This window comes from Anas acuta, chromosome 3, assembly GCF_963932015.1.
Source record: "Anas acuta chromosome 3, bAnaAcu1.1, whole genome shotgun sequence".
Taxonomy (NCBI): Eukaryota; Metazoa; Chordata; class Aves; order Anseriformes; family Anatidae; genus Anas; species Anas acuta.
In genome coordinates this window covers 55,526,863-55,551,415 of record NC_088981.1, presented here as the reverse complement: position 1 = coordinate 55,551,415, position 24,553 = coordinate 55,526,863, and the positions used below count along the sequence as shown (strand labels likewise).

Below are 24,553 nucleotides of genomic sequence, written 5' to 3'. Positions count from 1 at the left end.
GTGCTGTTTCCTGTACTAGAAAAAAGGTGTTGAAGTAGTGCCAGTATGAAAGAAAACATCACCTTTAAATGGCAGTACAGTGAGCTCGAGCTCGGGGCTGTGTGCAGGGAATTTAATTACACAGCAGATCAGATTGAACCTAGGATTTTTTGTATGTAAATATTCTGTTAATTGCAGATCCAAAGCTCCTTATTATTTTATCTAAATGTGAGGAAGCGCTGGGGTGGGAGGCCCCCAAAACCAAACCTGCTTTTAGATTTATAAACACGTTGACTGTGGAAGACTTGGTTAAAGATGTACGATAATGGGAAAAGCACACATGAAATGTTCATGCAGAGTTGTTTTTGGAAAGGATGTTGGGTTGTCAGGAATGAATTGGGGTGGGTGGACGGGGGAGGAGAGATGTGTAACTACCTTCCCTGGCTTCCTTCATGTGGAAGAAGGAAACAGCCACCACTGTGAGTGCTTCAGGCGGTCATCACGCGAGCCTTTGATGTGGTGTGGGGGTCAGGGCACACTGCTGAGAGGGCCTCTCCTCTCAGCTCTTGTACCCTCGTGTGAGATCTTACACAACAGGCGGTGAACTCAGGCACTCTTCCTGCTAAAACACTTCCCAAACTCGTCCCCATCCCCTCCTGTCTCCTCCTGCTTGTTCCTGTCTGAACTCCATGGCACACCACCCAGCTCAGTCCTGTCAGCACACTGTGTAGCTGGCCCTCCTGTGAAGTAGTAAGGAACTGATTTGTTTTTAAAAATCTTCACAAAAAGGTTATTTTTCTGCTGGCTCAGCACAGTGAGAAAGTGCAGCCTCACAAATAGCGATTGACATGGATGTTCAGCTGATGTTTCTACCAAGATGCTGTGAGAATATAGGCTGGAGATATGCCTGTGGGCTCAGCATCTCTAGAAAACCATATCTCTGTACTTACTCCACTGGCAGTGTCGATGCTTTCTGGAGACGTCCCGCTGCTCATAGCACTGTGGGAAGCAGTTCTTTGGCCGCGAGCTGTGAGGACACAACTCTGTCTTTCCACGTGTGCTGAGGGAAGGGTAGAAAGGCATCAGAGAGAGATCAGCAGCCGAGTTGGTTAGCCCGCACAGCAGGCCAGATGAGCTGCTGGTAGCGTAAAATTCTCACTCGGGGTGATGTCAGGCTCCAGGTGAATCAGCCAGCTTAGATCCGAAGCAGCCTCAAGCTTGTGGCTGCTTAGGTATGGAGGGAAGTGAAGCCAGACAGCCTTTGAGGAAAAGCCCAGAGTAACTTTGGCTGTGCTTTGCCTCTTGCAAGGTTTTTGACTCAGCTCTAGCAGTGGGTCGCTCGGACCGTCTGAGGGTGTGCTGATTCACTCCCTGGGCTGGCTCCTGAGAGGAGCTGTAGTTTAGCAGCTAGAGCTGCAGGGATTCAGCAGGCTGAGGGCACAAGGACAGCCCAGTACGATTCGCAGCAGGCTACTGGGCTGTCACTTGCTGTGCTCCTTTCAGTTTTTCTTCCAACAAATTCCTGCTGACTATTTCTCATCAAATTCCTGGGAGCTCTGGGGATGTCACATTCCAGTTTGGTGGCAACATAGCGTACCTATTACGTTTGCCCCCCTTTTGTCGGGACAAACCAGCACCAGGGAGCAGCAAGGACATGGCCTTCCCCTGTTTTCCCTCTCCTCGGCCGGGGCTGCTGCTAGGACAGGTGGTACAGGAGCTTCTGGCCCCACTGAGCAGATGGGGAGTAACTTTGCAGCTAGCTGGAGGAGTGGGAACAGGGCCAAAGGCTTCCACGTGGCACACTTGGCCTGCTTTTATCTCAGCGTCAGTAGTGCATACGTATTAATTACTGCAAAAGATGTTTTTATTTTTATTCCTGCTTATTACCACATAGGAAGAGGGGCCACGTACTCACTTCAGATTATTTTCAATAGCCAGTGTCTGGGAAGTTTTATCACTTGCCTGTAGATAAAAATATCTGTTGTAAATTTATTGTAGGTATTTTACTCCCCTGTATTAAGACTACATCAATAAAAGTCAGTCAGCAAGGAAATATTTCCAGTTCTGCAGTTCTGGTTTTCAAATGTGACGTTAAAAATATCATTAGGGAATTTAACAAGATGAGTATGTGCAGCACGCTTCTAGGTTGAATTACAGAATTATCCAAAAAGGTTTTAAAACTATAAATAGAAATCTATGTACCATTGTACTTCAGGGAGATTTATCCCTTAATATTCTGACACATAGCATTAATTTTCAATCCTCAGCCTTTCAAAGCAATTTCGATGCTCTTTCACATGTGCTGCTTTTGTTGTTGTTGTTTCTGTCCTCCCACATCTCTGTTACTGTGCTTGGAGTTTTTTTCCCCATTTTTGTGGAGAAGTTGCTTGGATCTAGAAGGTGACCTTTGACCTGATGTTTCATATATCTGGAAAATGTAACTGTCTGGAAATTTTCCATTTGCTTCTTTTCACTGGAGTATTGGGGTTGAGAAGAGAGGAGCAAGCAACCCACGTTGAACTGCAGATCCCTTTTCTTTTGGTCAGAGCCAGCTGTGTTCCAGTCAGAGAGCAGGTATCGAGGCGTTTGCAGCCAGATCACTTTCAGACCTGCGTAACGGGATTGCTAAGCATTTGTTTATTCCTTTCCATTCCTTTGCCTTACCAAGAAGTTAAACACTGGGCTGGAGAGCAGGAAGTAGTGCAGATGTGTTAATACGGACTGTGTGATGCCAAAATGTAAATTCTTAATTTGCAAACACATTTGTGGGCATAATACAACCATAAGGTCGGGTCCTTACTCAATCTGTAAGCAAAATGCGAGTGCATTTTGACACAAGGAGGTGAAAACAGAGTAGATGTGATTACAGAGGTAAAACCACTGCATTAATGCACCACAGAACACCCCCCACTTGCTTAAATGCCTGTGTAGATGTAGTTGGGAGCCTAGCACAGGTATGGCACGGGCAGTTTGGCCAAGCAAGGTAAAAAGACAGACAGCTAAACAAGCTCTTCCAGGCTCTAAGAAATTAATCCCAAGTGTACAGCTGAAAGAGAGAGATGGAATAAATGCATGTGGGAGACTGCACCATTGCTCAGGCAAATCTGAAACGTGTGACTTGGCTCGTGATCCTCCTCTCCTGTGCACAGCATCAAAGGAGCGGGTGGCAGGGTGTGCGTCTCCCAGCTTCCACATTAACATGCTCTTCTCCAAAGGGTTTAGAAGTGCCTGTGCAGGATTAGTACGGTGCTGGCTGTGCTTTTTGCAGAGCCTAGGCAGGGACTCACCAAAGGGGAGAGCAGAATATGGCCTTTTGTCCACAGATGCAAAATGACTGGATTTCCCTTGCTCTGGCTTTCTGCAGCAAGGTAACGCTTTGCCTGTGGTGAAATGGGAGTTGTATGGTTCACCCCATAAACGTTCAGCTCTCTGAACTTTGCCATTGCCGGTCCATGTGTGACTCTGACAACCCGAAGGGCATCACTGCATACATATACCCTTGCAGAAGCCCAGGGGCATTCAGGCTGCAGCTACCTGAGGAGAATCCCCCCGCTAGCCATGCCGGCTGCTTTCAGGCAGCAGCCAGAATCCATCTGAAGTAGCCGCTGCCCACCCTGTTTAGCTCATTGCCAGCAGGAGGCCCAATTAACATTTTGCAACACTGGCAGTTCCATATGGAAACTACCATTCAGCCGCCTACATTTGAACTTCAGCTCTTTCCTTTCATTTAATTAAAACACAATCAAGTCAATTAGCTCATGACAGAGTTTCCCCAAAGTTAAACTCCAGATGTATGGCAAGGCAAAAGCATTCAGATGCCAATTCATTGTACTGCTCTGAGGTAGATTATAACTCTCCCGTTTGTCAGTTTATCCTCTGGGGATTAGTTTCATTTTTTCCCCGTCCAAGTAGAAAATAAAAAGAGAAAAAGAAAAAAGACCTGTCTTTCCATCTGGTTTTGGTCAAGAAAAATTGATACAACATTACAGAACTTGAGAGATTTATTGAAAATGACATTGATAGTGTCAGAATGACTTCTGTTTTTTAATGACCACGTCAAACATTTTACCACGCAGTGTCTTGATTTTTTTCCAGTAAGCTCCAGGAATAAGTGGCTTACCATACTCTATAGCGAGTTGATGAGTTATTGTTCTTGTCACTAAATTGGGATAATATACAGCTGCACAAACATGTTGATTTTGCTGGCATGAAAACCGTGACTTCAAACTCTGTTCCCTTTGGCAAGACTGTATAGAAAATTATAACACTGCCAGAAAGAGGTTTTGAGGTCTCAATAAAACAAGATGACTTTTGCAGCACATCCCTGCTGGACAGCTGGGTGCAGTGAGAGGAAGAGAAAAATAACTGAACCAACTAACTGGTAGGTAGAAAGTGTAGAAATCCTGCAGACCTAAATCCACACCTAAGGTAACCTTCAACTGGAGCCATTGCATTTTCAGTTGCATTTCTCAATTCATTCATGATTAGACATGGCAATCCCCTGAGTCACCCATATTGCGATGAAGGTTATACTGACACAATTTAAGGGTGATGGGATGATACCACACTAATCTTGCAAGTGAGATATCCAGTGCCAGTGAAGATAGTAGGTACTGGTCCTACCATAGCATGGCAGTGTCACTTGGTTCTGTGTCTCTTCCTGCTTAGTGACTCAAGTGATGTTGTACATTCTCTTATAAGCAGAGCAACGATTTTTCTTGCAGAAAGCCCATACTTATTGCATCAACCATGTACATGTGATTTCCCATATCTCTACAAATCAATTAATTTAGCTACCCAAGTACAGCATCACCTTCTTCCAGCTCTTGCTGTTGGCTGAATGGCTTCCAAACTGCTTTTTGCAGAGGACCAGGTAGGGTGTTCTTTGAGAGGGAAAGGACAGGAGGTTTCAGTGCTATTCATTTGGGAAGGAGGAGGAACCCAAGTCTTCTGCCTGCCCATTTGCCTACTCTAGGCAAATGCATGCTCGTTTAGTGGATTAATTTGGGCTTAGGCATGTGGTATGTGCTAGGCTGTTTAGTGCTGTCAGGTTCATGGCTACAATTTCATGGTATTCTGGCTGCAGCTGATTTAGGCTGTCTGCCCAGACCAATCTGGCCCATGCCACAGCTCTCTCCTTATCCGATCCTGACACTTCAAGCGTCTGTAGGATTTTACTGAAGACTATATCACTACAGTGGCCCAGATTAAAAATAATCTTTTAAAAAAGGAAAGAGGGTAGAAAGAGGAGAGAATTTTGGTCTGGATCATTGAGATCTACTTGAGATCAAGCCCAATGAACAGTTGTGTTTTTTTACAACTGAAAGGATGGAATATTTTTTTAGGGTCAGGAATGAGCAGATGGAAGAGTAGAGAAGAAAATTGCTTCATCACCAAAGCCAGTCTGCTGTGAGAGTCTGGTCTGGGCTTATATTTTATGTGCAGTACAGCAGAGTTTTCAGATAATTTTAATCTCATGACTTGCAGCACCTGCACTTTCAGAGTCAGGGCACTTCTGATCAGAGTTCCTCAGGTTCCCGATAGCACAATTCTTGGCCTAGGGACCTAAGTTCTGCCTTATTTCTTTTGTTGGGTGTAGCCGTAAGAGCTTTTTTACTCCAGGATAAAAAGAATCATTGTGACAAGAATAAATTAAAATTTGCTTAGAGGCATTGATTCCAGTGTACTTGTTATTTAAACCACCTTTCAGATGAGAATTATTAATCAGCAGTTTTGAAAGATATTTCATACTAACAGCAAAGTCTACCTAATAAACTCCTTCTCATTGGGACTCAATGTGAATATGAACTAATTAAAGCTATTCAGATTCAATAAAGGACTCTTTGAAAGACAATGTAAGTATACACCTACCAGCTACTTAAGCTACCTGGGTTTTATCTTTGTTAAATCATCAATGACAGAAGTTACTAGCAATAAACTACAAGCAACAAATTATGATCCATTACCTATTAAAATGTGGTTCTACTAGAAAAAGAATACCGTAACAACATCATATATATTTATATATATAATCTGCATGACTCTGATTATCCAATAGTGAGGTAGTGAGGATAGAACCTATCTTCTGCTAGCTTTCCACTTTCACTACCAAGAGTAAAAAGTACAGTACAACCTATTGCATAAGTATAGACCTCTTCTTTTGGTCATGAATTATCTTTAACCCAAATCTTTACAAAGAAATGGTCTAAATGCATTCTAGACCAAAAGGCATGGAACCAGTAGGATCACAGCTATTTATTTCAAAGGAATTTATGGTGGACTTGCTTGAAACAATTTGATGGATAGTTTTTGTTGCATTTTGGAATACGAGTTTTAAGTTCTTACCTGAAGAAGGTATTTGCGTGTTTCAGTGCTGACGTGAACATCTCAGTGCTGAAATGCACCGTGCTATGGAAAAACTGCATATAATCCATGCTGCTGCTCCAGCCACACAACACCTCTGGAGATCATTCAGAGCAGAAAAGTGTCTCCCAGGCAGCTGCAGAGATCAAAGTTGTTTCTTGCAAGTAGCCTTGGTAGGATCAGATGTGTTCAGGCATTTCCATCTTTGGTTGTTTATAGGAAAGTTAAGGTCATCCCTAAACCAATCTAATCTTTGCTGGCTGCTTGGAAGCTCAGGGAAGGGCTTTTTATTTCTTTCTTCGAGTCTGTGCCAGTGTTATTTGGCTTTGCAGTCTCAGTGACATAGTTGGTCTTTTACAACACGATTTCCTCTTGGAGGTTATGATATAATGCTTAGGATGACATCAACAGGAATGGTTAATAGACTTACAGGATGATGTTCTTTGACTTATTTCCCTTGCATCTTCTGCTACCTGGAGTAATAGGTCCCTGATGGTACTGATTTAAATGTTACCCTCTAGCTAACAAGAAAGGTCAGAAACAGACGTGTCAAGCAGTGCAGAATCAAATGCCTCGAGCCTTTCAAATTACTTGACTGAAGCACTGCTGGTACCAGTGCATTGTCTCAGTTTATTCAGACAATGTCTACATTGGCAGGCACTGCAGCGTGATGGAAATGAGTGTGTAAAGTAAAACAGTTGCAGCTGTTTTGGTTTTAGCTGGCTGTAGCCTGGTACCCCAGACTGATTGCTCCTCAGCACATGGAGCACGAGATGCCTTCCTGGAGTTCATCTTCCAGTTCAGTTGCATGCTTAACAAAACTTGTTCATGCTCTTTGTAGCTGCTGTGAAATACAAAGCAAAGCTCAGCAAGTGGAAGCAGCCTGGAGGTTTCCTTTGGAAGCAAGTCCTGATGCAAACAGTAACACTGACAGAGGCACACAGTTGCTTACAGTGAGTGGGGAACATCAGCTCAGAACTCATCCAGGAACTTAGAGCTAGAATTTAGATATCTAAAGCTCCAGTGATAATCCTTTTGTTTTTACTTTGTTTCTTAAACTCCATCTTGTAACATCCTTATTCTTGGACTCTCAGTTCAGAAGAACGTACATATAATTCTCCAGCCCACCCTTTTTTGTCCCCTGGAATCAAAGCACGAATGGCATTGGAGCACTGTCAGTACTTTCCATAAAGGAAGTCAAGTGAAATAGTACGCAAGCTCAAAATGTGTCTGGCTAGCCAACAATAAAAGCTATTTCTTTTTTAAAAACAAACTTCATTTAAATGAACCTTCTTACGTTTTCTCCAATATTCGTATAAGACACTTAACCTTTAGATGTAAAATCTGCATCTAGGATAAAGGACAGAGATATAACAAAATAGATTATGCAGTGTATTATATGCAGTATATAGTACAGTCAGAAGTCCTAATGTCAAACTTAAAAATTATGTTTGTTGAAGGCAATGGAATGACTCATTGGCTTTCTGACGATGGTGGGAAGAAGGGAGGTCTTCAAGACCCTGTACAAATAGCAAGAATAACACAAGTGACTAAATTCCTCATCTTGGAAAAACTAAGGTGTTTCCTTTCATCTGAGTGAAAGTGTATAGTGCTTATAATGATTAATAGAAGGTACATAAGCTCTCTGAGGTGAAAAATACACTCCTTTATTCCTAAATAATACATGACCTACAAAGCAAACAGTGTAAATCTTAAACACCACTTTCCTGCTGAGTGTTTCACAGATGAGAACTAACAGCTTTTGAAAAGATCTTTCCATATATGCTGTGGAACGTCATTGCTGAAATTCTTTTTTTTTTTTTTTCCTCTAGGCAACTTATTAGTTGCTAAAATATGCTACCTTACGATTGCTTTTGAATTTAAATACGTCATTTTTCCTAGAAGTGTTACTTTATCTCAGATTATTTCTAAGGCCAACCTATGATGTTTGGCCATGCTTATTCTTTTTTTTTTTTCAGACGCATATTTAGATCCCTTTTTTCCAAATGGAGGAAGTGGTACAAGGTCAATGGATGAGTAAATTCCCAATTATGAGCGCTTACGGAGCTCATTTGATAGACTCCTCATGTTTTATGGTCAGAAGGAGTTAATGTTGAATCCCCTTTTCAAGAGATGCAGTCTTCCTAGACAGAATTATTCACCACTAAATTGATCCTTTTTTTTTTTTTTTTTTTTTTTGTATGATGGCTAATTTGAAGCAGGCAGATTTCTTTAGCGGGGATGAATATCATTATTTCAGAGTTAAATATTTTCAGCAGAGGGCAGAGGAAGGAGTGATCCAAATCCATGTTTCTCTATGGGGAACTATTGGAGCCGTAGTCCTCCAGTCCCTCTGGCAGGCACAGGAGAAAAAATTCAGATGAGCCTTTTGTGAAAGTGGTTGCCTGCACCAGGCTGGACTCCATGACCCAGGAGGAGTTGAAAAGAGCTATGTTCTAGTATTTATAAAGACTGTGCTGTCTATAACCAGGGCGCAGGCTCTTCACATCAATAACCCAGCCTTTCAAAGCCAGTGAAGACAAGAACATGGATTTTGTCCTGCTGCAGCCAAGGAGCGGGTAGCCTTTCACTAATGAGCTCATGGACTGCCTCTGCAAATGAGATAATGCTTGGCTCCTGTCCCGGGACAAAACTCTTCAGCCACCAGATCCTCATCTCTTTCCTTCAGCACCTCGCTCCTGATTCTTTGGGCTTGCTAGCACAGATTTCACAAGCAGCTGTGGTTTTCCACAGCCCTGAGTGCTGCAGAAGCATAGACTGGGAGGTGACTTAGTCCAGCCTCTCGCTTTGAGCGGGATTACTCCTGGCAGGAGATGAGGGCAGCCCTGACTAAGCCCTGGAAACCTCCAAAGGCAGAGATTCCCCACCCTGCACCCTCCTCCTGGAAGTGCATTCTTTATGTCCATCCAACCTGGCTCTCCCCAGCCACCATCTGCGGGCCTTGCACCTCCTCGTGTCACCTGGAATTGCCAAGAAAAAGTCAGTTCTCTTATCTTTGTAACTACCCTTCGAGTAATTCTCCCTTACGTCCACAGTTTGCAGCAGAGGCTTCAGTATTCAATACGGGATTATACTCCACAGGCAGTGACTGCAAACCTGCAGTGAAATGCAATCTCTAATTGCAGACAGGGCACCCCTGCTGCTGCCCCTGCTGCTGCCCCACACCTCTCTCTTCCTGCCAAGCTGCTTGCTGGCTTGTGTCAGTGGTCTTCTGACCCCCAGACTCTCAGACCCACCTCTTAGGGGCTCATCCGCTGTATGGGAGTGTCATCTTAAACCTCCCAAAGGATCACCCTGAAAACATTTTCCAGGATGTGCAAGCAAGGAAGATGGGGTTTTGTACCCATGCGATCCATAGACCTAGCCCGGCCCTTACCAAAATCATGGCTTTTTACATTTAAAGCCTGTTTCAGTACCTTTCTTCTGTCTTATCTCTCTCTGTGTTATACACCAAAAAGTACCCAAGGAAAACACTTGGAAAAAAAACTTTTGATTTTGATGTATCTGAATAACAGTAATTTCTGCTGGAAAAGTTTTCTTAAGCTGTTTGCTCCATGTCTCTGAGAGTGGAGAATTTGTTGCATTTTATGGCATAACTCAGATTAATTGATTTGAATACTATCATTTTCATACAGAGTCATCTCTGATTTTAACTTCATAAATTTCAATGAAGTTATACAATGGATCTTTTTTTTTCCCAGTACTTCATTTCAAGACATTGGGAATGAAGTTTCTTGGACTCTGATTGCATGACATCAGCTTTCTCACAGAAAAGATATTTTTTTTTAGCATCCTAGATCAATCTAAAGTCTAGGACAAATATAGGTCTCATTAAATGCCATTTGTCTGAGAAACAGAGTAATAAGATTTCACTACGATGTTATGTGTCTGAATACGGATCTTCTTAGCAGCTAAGATACAGCACCAGGATTTAGGAAGTCATTTTGACAAATGTGAAATTAAAAACTTAACTGTTCCGTGCCTCATATTTTCCATCTGTAAAATGGGAGCAGTGATATTTTGTTCTTTGAATAGCACTTTCTGATTTAATGGTCCATGATTATCATTATTACTGTTGACAGTGGCATCAGCTCTGTTCCAAATTGGTTATAATTGGAATGTTTAGATGAATGACAGCAATTACAGGGCCATTATGCTGCAAACATTTAAGCCTGTGATTAATTTCATGTATGTAAGTAATCGCGGTTACTTCAGTGAAGCTACTCACGTGAATAAAATTAAGCTCATTTGAAGTGTCTGCAGGATCAGGAGTGGAATGCTCTAAGAAACCTTAGTTCTTAAACAGAAATAAATAATAGACTTCTCAGGGAAATTTCTGGGAAATTTATTTGAACTCTATGTTGCTGCGTGTTGTTCAACAAGTGCTAATTTTGTTCACAAAACTCAGTGTTATAGCCATTGATTATAAATATTGGCTTTGATATCACTCAATATGTTTTTGCAGAAAAGTAATCCTTCTTTAAATTTTGGCTACAGCCCAAAAGCTTATTGTTAAATACATTTTCTTGGTATGAAGCCTGACTCATGGCATGCTCCACTGTGCGTGACTGATTACCAGGGATATCAAACTGAACTATTTCCATTCTGCTGCCAGCACAGTTATCATTAGAGCTCTTTTAAAAAGGGATGTGTTTTACTCCAAAGAAATGGTTTATGTTTTTACATTGTGCGGATTTTGTTTTCTGTATCATGATAGCTAGTTATTCAGCTTTACCAAAGATAGAGAAAATGTCACACAAACATGTGTTGAAAGGAGTTCTTCAATAGCAATGAGGAACCAGAGAAGCGTGCACGTGGCGGAGGCGTGTTGTGAGCAGCCTGCTCTGGCTGGCTCTAGTGGGGATGCTGAGCAGAAATGAAGCATGGGGCTAGCTAAGGTGAGGACTGGCTTCTGACTACAGGTGTGATAAAATGCCTGTTGACTGCCTTCTGGAAGAGAAAAATGGGGACTGCCCCACAGCCTTTTGCAGTCTGATAACGGAGTGCTTTATCTGTTAGCTACCACTTTGCTTTCCATCCTTCAGTTACCTTTGCTTTTTTTGTTTGTTTTTTAGTTGATGGCTTGGATAAGGCTTCAATCGCTAACTCCGATGGACCAGCCCCAGGATCGCAAACTCCCCCCTTCAAGAGAAAGGGCAAACTCTCTACCTTTGGCAAAATCTTTAAACCTTGGAAATGGAGGAAGAAGAAGACCAGTGACAAATTCAGAGAAACATCGGCAGGTATGCACGTGGCCCTTTGGTGACAAATAGTAAGAAACACTGTAATAGCTTTGAGGATAATACTTGAAAAGGTCTTAGATGGCAGAAATTATTTAAGCACAGTATTTTGCATATACAAAAACTGTTTGATTCTTGGCAAGGAAAACCTTACTCAGCTTCTGTCCTGAACCTGTCACCAAAAATGTGCAATTTGTTCATTTAATATTCATTATATATTATATTCTTTTGATGTTGAAAGTGTTATTTTTAATGAAGAAACACTAGACTGTCTGCTACATGTTCTCAGGAATGTTGGAAGTGTCTCTGTCTTCTAATAGCCAGTGGCTTGGGTTATGAAACAAACCTTGCTTTCATGGAGATAGAAGTTTGGTCTGTTCAGAGGTGAGAAGCAGATGTGGTCATGCCCAGCAAGAGAACAAGGATCAGATTTGCAACCACTGCCTTCGTACTGACTGCTCAGCCCCTTCACTCCCCAACTGGATAGGCTTGAAGAACAGCCTGAAATAAAATGCTGTGACTGAGTTATGTTCCTTCTGAAAATGAGCAAGATGGAAGGCTGGGATTTGGTCACCTGAACACAGGTACTCGGTACCGCTTGAGGTGCTCTGGACATCCTGGCTGCTCTCCCTAAAGGTTTTGCATTATGTTTGCCATCCCTTTGCAGATATCCCCAAAATCTTGGGGCAACTCAAGTAGCTGAAGAAAGTCATGCTTAGTAAACTGAGCCCAACCATGCATGTATGTCTCTGTGTGTCAGAGCTCTGTCCAAGCTTTCTCCAGAAAAATCCCAAAGTTCTATTTTGGGATTCAGATATTTGATGCTATGCTTTTCTCAACTTGAGCTTTATCAGAGTCCATGGAGCATCTATGGACTTTTCAGATCCATTTCCACAAGTCCACTGTCTTCTATGCCTTTAGATTAGAAAACCAGTATTAACCTCCCCAAATGTCCCTAGTAGGCTCTTCTGAACTGTCAGGAGTACACTGTTTTATATTTTAAACCCAGCAAATGATAACAATTACAGAAAGGAACTCTGTTTTTGCAGAGTAACTACTAAAACATGTTATAATTACTCAGAAGGCAAAAAGAAGCCATCTTTTTCCTCTGGGTACCCTGTGACAACCCCACCACAATTTGTTTTACTACTGCAATCAAAAAGTTCACCTAAGCCTGATAACTCCTGCCTTGCTTCCAGTTTTCTTCAGCTTTCCTAGTACTTTTATCATATTTCTAGGGCAAAGATCTTCCTAGTTAATCACTCCTGCAGCTACATTTAGGGAGGTACATGGTCTAACATGCACCAAATTCTTCAGAGTAATCAGTATTTTTATTGCTGTATACAGACATTCCCCAAGCTGTCACCAAACATTACCTTATGTTAAACTGTTAAGCCATTAAATAATAATGCATGTGTTATTTTGCAGTTATTTTTTACAAATTAATATCTGGTACATTTATGTTAAATACAATATTTCTTACATTATGCTATCTTTCGCAGCCTCAATACAATCATACAAGCATGACATCAATTCATGTAATACCAAGGCAAAACACATGTTCATATTTCTTTTACAAAAGGAGGAAATGAGGCACAAAGTGATTGAGCTCAGCATTTCCAAAAGTACCTGCGTAGTTACTTGTTTATACTTAATTTGCTTGTGTTGTTTATGATAGCATAGTCCCTGAAGTCCTTCAATAGGTGTGACGAATCTACAGGTCCCATTGGCACTGACTTCAGATGAAGTTATTCAGGATGAAGGCATCTTAGATTGAGCACCTGAATGCTGGAGATGCCTAACAGTTGATGGAATGAACAGAAAAAAATAAATAGTTTCAGAACTGTAATAAAAATCTGGGTTTAAAATTATGCTATAGGTATAAATAAACTCCAAGTCACAAAATGCCTTTTTCAAGTGCTATACAGCAACACCAGTTGTTAATAAGGGATGCTACCTCTTTCATTGAAGTTTGCTGCATTTATATGCATGAGAGCTACAATATTGTTTGCATTACAGCAGAATATATTGAGCACTTTAGATTGAGTCTCTGATTTTGCCCCTGTGTGCTCTCAATGCATAGCTGTGTTTATTACTCTAAAGGAGGTAATTACTGGGAAGCAGAGTCTATCTCAACTACCTTATAGCTAATTTTTAAGGGGGTACTCTGTCTTCTCAGTTAGCTCAGCTGTGTCTGTTTGCTTCCGCTGCCTCCTGAGCAGTGGCACCAGTTCTGTGATGAGTAGATCGCAAACCTGATCCAGCAGAAAGCTAATACAGTGAATCATAACAAGAAGTAGTAGCTTTTAATTTTTTGCAAAGATTACCACTTGCACTTGTGGTCTTGGGTTGTGACTACTGTCAATAGAGCATACTGAAGCAGAGAGAAAACACAGAGACACTCTTTGGAAGACTTAAAATTCAGACAACTGATTATTTTTATTTCAACTGCAGTTATGCATCACTGTCTTTCAGGTCTGGAAGATAAAAAAAATTAATGTAGATTTCCTTGTCTGTTCTTCCAAGGTTAGAGTTTTATTTTTGTGATAAATCTTTTCTTTGAAATGGGGAACACCAGTGTGCAAACAGAAATACATAAAAGTTAGGAGAATTTGCACTACGAATCAGCAGAAGACTAATAGAGTCAGTAGTGAAAGATCAATGCAGTCCATAGATCATGTAACCAGGAGCTCTTTTGGTCAATTGAATACGTGACTGTATATAATTATGTATTGAAAAGTGGAAGTTAATTATCTGCACAAATGAAGTATCTGTGTAAATGTTGTAGGGCATGAGAAAAGTTCAGTGCAGCAGGAGGTAATAGTTAACTAATTAAAGTCCCCACTCTAAGTTCAGTCACAGGACTTTATATTTAATAGTTCTTTTTGAAAAAAAATAATCTACTAGCACAACTGATTTATTAGAGTGACTAATGTATCTTGTGTTGAATATCTTTATATATACTTTTAAATTATCCTTAAAAAAATCATTTTTTATATCATCGTTTAGATAACATCCTGCTAGATAACCATGTAGTGTGTACCCAAGCTTTATACTGTAAAGGCTGCTCTTATGTTTAATAACATAAAGTAATGTAAAACTCAGCTAGTAAAACACAAAACCATTCTAATAATCTAAATTATACAAACTACAAATTCAATGCATGTTTTGGTGAATAGAACATGATTTTATATGCAGGCTTGGGAACTTATTATATTTTTTCATTATTCAGTAGACTGTTTTTATTTTCTCTAAAGAGTCCATATGCTCTATTTTTTAATAAGGATTTAATGATGTATCCCACTATGCTGTAACACTTCACTCATTTGAGTGGGATTGTACTAATGTAGTGATACAGGGAATAAATTTCAGGTTTTGAAAGCTTTTGTATACTTTTGTATGTTCAGTTTATCATCAGCTTGTATTTGTAAGGTTACATGCATTTTGCCAACCATCACAGTATTTAGTGCTTTTTTTTCTGTAAAAGTGAAATGCTGGGAGTTATGTAATATCTGAATGTCTCAACTTTCACCTAAGAAATAGCAAGTCTGGTTTTCTAAGCTGGGGAGATGAAAAGAAAGTAAACCTGGATGACAAGAATTGTAAGTTTTAAAAGTAAATGAAAGGTTCCCAAATCAATTTCCCTCTACTTGTCATGTTGGAGTTTTACCCCTTGTGGCTCTCCAAGATGTAAGCTTTGGCTAGATGAAAGTGGCACCTAATTGACTATACTGACTAATCTCTGCAGAGTGAAGATTCTGAGCACATCTTCAAGGCAAATTTAGTTCATAGTCTTGTTTAGATGTTATTGTTGTTTACTCTCTTGTCTACCATCAGAACTATTTCTTCCAAGCCTGGCTGTGCTGGTCTTATGCTAGTAGCCTGTTTTGAGCTAGATACATCTTTCATTCATCCTGATTGCCTACTAATAATACTGGTAGTGCTGGCACGAGTGCACCAGCATAAGTCGTTTGTGTTGACTTCCAGTGTATTCCTGCAGTTCCTCCTCTGTTTGGCCAGAAACACAGATGACCTCCTCACATAATTCCTTACAGAGAAATGATAGGGGTAAATCCTGCTGTTTCTGCAGCACTAAGGGACTGTGTCCTCAGAAATCCCAGAAACAGACAGGGTGCCAGCCCCAGCTGCATCACGAATGAGCTATAGCTATTCAGTGCAAATTGGGTTAGCCTGCACTGAAAGCATATCTTGACGTGCCTAGGGGCTATTTTGCTGTCAGGAAACCCCAGAGCTGTAGGGAGATACTCATTTGTTTTTAAGCTCTATGTAAGGAAGGTATGGAACCACTTACGTCTGTATACGTCTTTCCTGTGAGGCTGGAATTTGAAATGAAAACCAATTTGGATTGCGCTCATCCTGCTTCAGATGGTTGTTTCAGGAAAAAAAAAAAATGTTATCCTTTTATTTCTTGAGGAAACAGACCCAGGGCTAACAGAGATTAAAAAGATGCATTTACTTGGCAAGTCGCCCCGTGTTGCTGGTTAATTGACACTGCAGAAGAAACTTGCTTATCTAATATGAGGATGGGGAAAACATCCGTACAAAATAAAATTCCTACAGGAAATCCTCTTCCTCAGACAACGCAGACAGAGATATATTTACATTGCAGAACAGGGTGTTTTTATACTTGTATCTCACATGCAGGCTAATCTCTTGTTCTGAAACCATGGTAGACAGTATGATGATTGTTGCTTATACTGCTTATTCTTAACAAGGCTGAAACTTAGTAAGTATGGATGCAGGTGAAGAAAGCATTTCTTCTAAGACAGAATATGGGATATTGGAAAGAATTTCTATTGCTGTAACTGGGTTTCAGTCAGCTTTTGGAAAGGTTCTTGTTACAGATTTGACAGGGCTGGACCATGCAGTGTGTTGACAATCTCATGTGCCTGTATTATGCTAGCAACTGAAAGATATTCATAAACAGCAAATACCACGAACAATAAAAAACATGGAGAACTAGATGTGATGTGGAAGTATTTGGGCCAATGTAGGAGTGATGGTTGGATTTTTTTCCTTCAGCAACATATTTTCCATGCTGCATCTCAGAAAATCTGTTCTCAAGGCACTGGTTGTATACTTTCTGCCCATAGGGATTTCAAAATTAAGTAAAATCAAACAAGAGATTGCATTATCTCAAAGGGCTTCTTCCCATTCCCTGTCTCAATATGTTACTCTGAAGGCAAGCAAGGCAGCAGTTTATGTCTTGGCATGAAGTAGATGCCACTTCAAAGTCCTTGTGTGGTGGTGTGTGCAGACAGGGAGCAGGAGGCAATTTTAGCTCTCACTGGGTCAGAGAAAAATTAAAAATTGGAATTCTCTCTTGCTTCTCTTGGACGGGCAAAACTAATGACTGGAGAATATCCAGAATCTCACATTGCTCTTTAAATAAGAGGATAGGTTTTTAAACTGCTTGAGGTCTGTAGCTGCTGAAGACTTCTCTTTTGAGGAGGCAGTTAGGAAGTGATGGAAACTGCCTTTTGAGGTAGACTGTTATTTTTATTGGGTTTACTATTATTTATATTGGGCTAAAAATACACATTTGTGGGATCCCTTGGATGAGTAAAAATTGTCAAGTAAATTTGACAAGTAAATGAGGGCTGCAGTTCAAGGCAACATACAGTGTGATAAATTGACATGTTTTCTGGTAGTTACACCTGAAGTCAGTGGAAACTTCCCTCTTGATTGCAGCAGGAGAAAGATTTTGACTTGAGATTTTTTAAATCTACTGGAGGATGATGTCTGAGAGCTAAGCCTGCCTCACCTCCAACTTCCTCAGCAGGAAAGGGATGGTAACCAATTACACTTAGGACTCATTTGTGTAATTGATCTCACTATGCACATGTACACAGGTGGAGAAATTGTAATTCCCATTTCATTATTGCCTAGTGTTATAGACAATATATTACTGTTAATGTTGGAAAGTGTGTATATGTGTAATATTTCTATATACACATTTATATACTTATAGATATCACAGATGCCTATAAGATTTATATATATTTTTATATATATTTATACACACACACACACATTATTATTATAGAATCATAGAATGGTTTGGGTTGGAAGGGACCTTAAAGACCATCCAGTTCCAAACCCCCTGCCATGGGCAGGAACACCTCCCGCTAGACCAGGTTGCTCAAGCCTCATCCAACCCAGCATCCAACACTGAAGGGGCACACAGTGAAGGGACATCCACAGCTTCTCTGGGCAGCCTGTGCCAGGGCCTCACCACAGTCTGAGTAAAGAATTTCTTCTAAATATCTAATCTAAAGCTACACTTTTTTTAGTTTAAAACCACTACTTCTTGTCCTATCACTATACTCCCTGGCAAAGAGTCCCTCCCCATGTTTCTTGTAGGCCCCTTTTAGGTACTAGAAGGCAGCAGTGAGGTTTCCCTGAATCTTTCTCTTCTCCAGGCTGAACAACCCCACCTCCCTCAGCCTCTCTTCATAGGAAGGGTACTAAAGCCTCTGGATCATCTTTGTGGCCATCCTCTGGACTCGTTCTAATACATCTATGTCCTTCTTGTGCTGGGAGCCCCAGAGTTGAACGCAGTATCCTAGGTGGGGTCTCACAAGAGCTTATACACCTGTGACAGAAAAGATTTGTGTTAATAAGATCAGGGGGTTACTCAGCTTAAGGATGTCCACTTCGTGGTGGTACAGCTAACAATATTTGTCGTATATTTCTTCAAGGATAGTACTAGCCTTCTGCTCCTAAGTGGGGAATAGGTAATAACCTGTAAGATCAGAGATTGCAGGAATGAAGATCAGAAAGAAAGAGACAACGTTGTGCTTATGGAAGAAGCACATGAAAAGTGTATGGCAAGTTCTGATAGAAGAAGGAAAGAAGAGAGTTAGGTCTGGAAACTAAAGAGGATTAGCTCTTTCAAGTGGAGGAGAAATACCCTGATGAAGTTGTTACAGAACTGATGAGAGGAGGGAGCATGCCAAGAGGGACAGTGGTGTAAGCACCAAACTCCAGTCTTCCTCCTGTACTGAATTCAGGAGACTTAAGTGTTTCAAAGGTGACAAATAGTGATACCTATCCCAGGTGGTTCAGATAGATGATAACTGTTTCTACAGTTGTCTATGGCATTAGCTCAGCAGGACATCACCTATGCTTATGACTTTCTTTCTGTTGACTTTATAAATAACAATTCAACTAGAATTCCTATGGCTTCTATTGTTGGGTGGTTGTTGTTGTTGTTTGTTTATTGTATTTGTTGTTGGTGGTTGAATTATCACAATTTTAAGTGGGAAATTATACCTGAAAATTTACCTTGAATTATACACTTTTTAAATATCAACAATGTTTGATAATGACTCAATTATGCTATGGCCAAAAGTTGCCCAATTTGCATCTCACATGGGCATCAAGGAGAAGAATTTGCTTTCTTTGATTCAGTTTGGTAAAACTAATAGTTTTCTGTTCAAATTAATGTTTAGGTTGCTCCTCAGATTAGGTCATGGCCACAGTCAAAAGGTAAGGTAAAGTTAAAAATTTAGTCAAAGAAACCATTCACTGAACACAGTGCAGTCTGTATACTAAATGAGGCAGGGGTGGCAAAGGTAAAACCTAACAAGCAAATAAAAGCATCACCATCTGCACACTTGTCAGCCCTCATTGAAACATTTTTTAACTTCTGAATGCTTGACTTTGTAAAAAAAAAAAAAAAAAAAAAAAAAAAAAAAAGAACATTATTTTAGGAGAGTTTACTGAAACATAACAGTAGCCTAATGTGATCTGCACAACTAAATAGTTTGAGACCCTTAAAGCTCAGTGCAGTTGGGCTAGATAATCAAATAGTTGTTTGTGAAATGTTATATAGTCCAAAGACTTTAATAAGCATTAAATAATGAGTCCACCTGTCTAAACAGCAACCAGTAAACCAGTACAGGTTCATAAGTAGACAGTCTACTCATTCCTCTTACACAAGAGTACATATTTTTGATCACTTTTATTTAAATTTAAATTCTGCCTGTTTGTAGGAATTAAAATATATTCATAATGAAAGCTAGTGAATTTTAAATAAATTATCTTTTTAAGCTGAATTAACTGAGCTTTATCAGTTTAAATAAAAACAACACTTGTGGCTAGCATTTTAGATGATTAAGGATTGGGGCTTAAGCTGCTTATCTGTTCATAAATTTTCTAATCTGTAAAATGGAGATAGTTATATCTAAGGGATGTCACAAGACCTATATAATGTTAATAAAATGCTTTGAGGTCTTCCAGTGGAAGTGTAAGGAGTTAATGTCTTTTAATTCCATGTGACATTTTCCATGACTCTTCATTGTTTAGTTTGGTACAATTATTAATTCAGTGTTGTAGAAAAGAAAAACAAAAAAACACATCATCTTGAAAACTAGAGAGACACATTGATGAGAGGATCAGATCCAATGTTATTGAATTTGAGGGAAAGGACGTAATTGTTTTCAACCAGTATTGGATTAAATCTCACAAAAAGAAATACATGAGAGAGCATCTGATTTCATTGTAAAACAGATGCAAAAAGGAAGCAGAGATGAAAAAAGGTAGGAAGTAAATTATACTTGCAAAGTTGAAATAATAATAAGGGAGTATTTACATTGCCAGTGACAAAACAGGTATAAAGTACATGCACAAAGAGTTCATCCTTGGGGTCTATATCAAAGGAAATTGCACTCTGCTGATAAATACACATACTTTCTGGAATGATTATAGCTCTCTATCAGTGCCTGCCTGCAGTCTTCAGGCTTTATTGTCCCCATTGTCTTTTCCAGAAGTCTTTGTGGGAGCTGACCTACATGAAAAGCTCCTTGCTAGAACAGGGCACATTCCCATGTTTTGTTTGCTGTGCCAATAACTTGTGTGGCACACAGTTGCAGGATATATACCTTTAAAAGTTATGGGGAAAAAATGGAAGAACTGCTGTTTAATTTAGGAATCGAACCCAGGGCACTCTCAACTGATCTGCATTTGGGCTGCCATCCTCTCCCCCATTCCTAGCTATGCCTTTCTGCCGTGACTTTTGCACCAACAGTAGTTTTTGTGAGCAGTATAGTCCAAGCAGATGCTTATCAGGGTTAGGATCAATTTCTAGCATAAAGGAAGCCAACTTAAGTTGGCAGCACCGTGCTCCTACCTCTCTAGTGCCCTGCCTTATGGTCACACTCTTGTTCAACCAATTGTGCCGGGAGCCAGTTGAGGGAGTTAGACTGGCAGAAAGTCACTCCTGGTGTGTTGGTTTAATGGGCAGCTTGTTGTGGTGGCTAACTATGGGGTCAGGTCCCACTAACAGCACTGGGGAGGACATGGGAGTGGGCAGATGAAGGGGACAGCTGGAACAAGACTGGCATAGGTTGGCTTGTGCAGCTGTGCAATGATGCTCATGGGCTCCGTTTTATCTGAACACAGCAAAAGTTAGACCTTTTAGAGAGAGACTTCACAATGTATACACAAATACAGATCTGAAACCAACTTACATGTTCTTGAGCCAATACTGTTTTCATTCATGAGCTCTTGATTTTAAAGGAGTGGGTAGCTTAAACCAGGATGGTCATAATGGTTACTACCACCAATTCTTCCTCCAGAAGCTGGTGCTTTTTTGGCAGGCAAATGTACCCCACATGGAGCAGTTGCTGAATCCCCACGTTTTGCAGTGTGAGAAATAAAACTAGTGCTGTAAATTTGAGAAGTGAAGAATCTGCTTCGTGTTCTGCTCAACCATCCCCTTCCCTGGCAGAGAAGGGGAGTCTCTGCTGGAGAGCTGCAATTCCTTCAGGTGTCTGAGCTCGGCCAGATTGGTTGCAAGCCAGCAGCCGCACCTACCTCCTGCTGGGAGAGGTGTTTGTCAGCTGTTATACACACAGGGTAAATTTCTCACCCACGTTTCAGCACTTCTGAGGACTCTTGTGTGTCCTCACAGTAGCACTCACTTTGCCGTATGACTGCTTCCTTCGAACTAGGCCAGCTCAAGTGAGATGGACAGTACCTCTTGCAGCATTTAATCTACATACAGCAATTAGACTTGCACTAGAGAGTAATTGGATTACCAGAGTGTTTGAATTAGTTGATGAGATAAATCACCCTATCCCACAGCATTAATAGGATGAAGTCCAGCACTGCTGAAGTTTTGCTGTGTGATCTCAGCTTGTGCTCCAAACATTACTTGGGTTTCGATGCCCATATGTAAACAGAATCAGGATGGGTGATTAACTTTTACTAACAAAGCAATGAAAAGGAGATTTTACAACAGTGATGTTCACATTTTCTGGACCACGCACCATGGTTCTATAAATCATTGCAGTGGCTTCCCAGATTGCTGACCAAAATCGTATTGGTTTGGGGGTGGGGTGGAGTGGGGAATTACTCTATTTTGCCATTTGTAAATGCTCTTCCCTATAAAACTATTTAACATTTTCTCATGGGAAATAAACATAATAATTAAAATGTTTGATGTCGCAGTCTTTTTTTGTGTGTGTTGTATGCATTTTTTTTAAACCTAAAAACAGGATGCTGCATTTTTTTCCATGACAGCCAACCAGCGTGGATGAGAATGTTATTCCATTTTTGAACAGAACTTTCTAACTTCTGTTTAAGATTTTTTGTTTTGTTTTTGTTGTTTTTTTTTTTCATTTAAAACAGCTTGTATGTCGTAAAGGCTACTCTGTGAGCATCTTTGTGACTTGACTGAGGATATTGCTTGTTCTGAGCACTCTCTCCCAACTCAAAACATCTACAAAAACAGATGATTGTATCTTTGGTTGACCTAATCACCCTAGTTAGTGAGAAAGAGGTGCCTTTAAATATTAAATGTCTAAACTAGGATGAATTGAGTTTCACTCTGGAAGCACCTTTTCCTATTAACTGTAAAGGAAGCCTCATGGAGTCTGGCTCAGCTGTAGACATTGGATCAGGTGATTCCCACCTTCCGTGGCTGAAGTTGTGCGAGAATGTTTTCAGAGGGTGTCCATGAAAACCCAGGCCACTTCTCCTGCAGAGTCAGAGGAAACAATATTTCTCAGGGTTTCTTAGAAGTCTTTTTCTACATTTTTCACAAGCATCAACAAGTATGAGAATAAACCTATTCTTAACTGTGCTTTTTCTTTAGTGTTGGAAAGGAAGATTTCGACAAGACAAAGCAGAGAGGAGCTGATAAGAAGGGGAGTGCTGAAGGAAATGCCCGAGCAAGGTGATAACACATTACCTAGAAATTAGCTCCTAAATGCTAAAAATGGATGCTAAAACCCCTATTGCATTGTTTCTGTGTAGTATAAATAGGTATAAGGAGAAGCTGAAAAGTGTGAAAGGTAATTTGAGCCAGCTGAATAATTAAAGTTGGAGTCAAGAGATACACGTTCTATAACCGCTCCTGCCGGGATGCACTGAGTTCTGGCCATATCCTCGAGAATTTTGATGCTCCCTGTAAACAGAGATATTTCACATATCAAAAATACCAGTGCTGGGATCATGTAGATCCCATCACTATCGCACAGACCATATTCACAAATGGCACAAACAGAAGTCTGTGAGGAAGACACCACTTGTTTCAAAACAATTTGAGGTTAATAACAGATAACCAGGGTTTGTGCTTGGAAAAGCATGAGTAAACTATGGTCAATACCTGTGTGCTAGGTCTGATTATGTTTCTGAAATGCTCCTAGTGGTATTCTTTCTAATATTCTTGAGCTTCTATAAATCTAGATGTAATTAAAATACAATTGATTGAAATAATTATCAGTAGCTTAAAATTGAAGCATTCATCATTTTACCAAGAATTCCATGAACTCCATGTTTTCCAAAAACAGGTTTCACCTAGTAATTATATTACTCTGTCTCAGCTGAAGAATCGTGCACACTGATACTTGGAAGTAAAGGGTTTTTTTGTTGACACGTGACATCACTTGTATTTACAGTGTTTGTCTAATTACTAGACTATGATGTCCAGCATAGCTGGCTTCTTAACTTGTCTCTGCCACTGTCTTTGACTCAAAACAAGAAATGTAAGCTCTCCATACCTCTATTTGTCCATCTGTGAATGTGTATATTTTTTGCTACATGCTTTCTGGGCAGCTATGTGACTTTGCTGACTGATGGTTGCAAATTGCATTTAGAGTGTTGGGACACCTAATGAAATGTGTTACTTGGTCATTAGTGTCCTCGACCTGCTATTCCACTCTTAAAAGGGGATGGCACTTTGTATCCCTTACAGAGACTGTACAGTCCTCTTGGCTCAGAACAAAGTGAGAGAAGGATGTAATGGTGAACAAATTTCACCCCTTCCTCCCCTCTTAAGAAGGCCATCAGTCCAGTCTGTGCTGCCTTCATCATATTGTGCTTCATGTGTGATGAAAATGATAATCTTTAAGGAGCAGTTTGAAGGAATATAGGTTTGGTTTGAAGGAATCTCTAAGAACAGAGATATAGGACAGATTATAGGTTGAATCTCTAAAAACAGATATAGGACAGGTAGCAGTTGGGCAATGAAGCAAGTTGGAAGGAATAACTACAGAGATGAAATCTAGATGAAGAAATGACATGCAGTATTGAAATGTAAGAGGTAAGAAATGTGAAAAAGTGACAGTTTCACAAGGGATGAAGAAGGAGGAGGTGGAAAACGGCAGGGGCATAGATGAGATGTTTGCAGAATGTGAAAAAAGTGGAAGTGTTACAAGTGGAGGCAGAAAGGTCGGAGTGGATTTATGAACATCTGGAAGGAAAAAGCTGATGCTGAATGTTGCTGTCAGGTAAGAAGGAAGCCATGTGCAAATAGCAGCTATAGTAAATGAGACAAGGTTAAGAAGGCAGAACTTTGTTTTTACACACTGTTTGTACACATAAAGTTAGCGTTTGGTGAAAATGAAACCATCAGCTTAACCCACTGAGCAGCCTAAGGGGGTAAAAGAAAATCTACCTAATTGTATTGAAACAAGGGAACT

The 24,553-nt window shown here is 40.4% G+C and overlaps 2 protein-coding genes across 5 annotated transcripts in view; both read left to right on the top strand.

Moving 5' to 3' along the window:
• LTV1 (LTV1 ribosome biogenesis factor) overlaps positions 1-24,553 on the top strand; it is a 350,847-nt gene that overhangs the window by 275,236 nt on the left and 51,058 nt on the right. The gene's annotated exons all lie outside the window — the stretch shown is intronic.
• PHACTR2 (phosphatase and actin regulator 2) overlaps positions 1-24,553 on the top strand; it is a 134,400-nt gene that overhangs the window by 69,750 nt on the left and 40,097 nt on the right. For all 4 annotated transcript variants that reach the window (XM_068677217.1, XM_068677220.1, XM_068677219.1 and 1 more), the window contains exons 2-3: positions 11,439-11,606; positions 22,726-22,806. In XM_068677217.1, the coding sequence (XP_068533318.1) occupies positions 11,439-11,606; positions 22,726-22,806 (249 nt within the window). The remainder of the gene's footprint in view (positions 1-11,438; positions 11,607-22,725; positions 22,807-24,553) is intronic.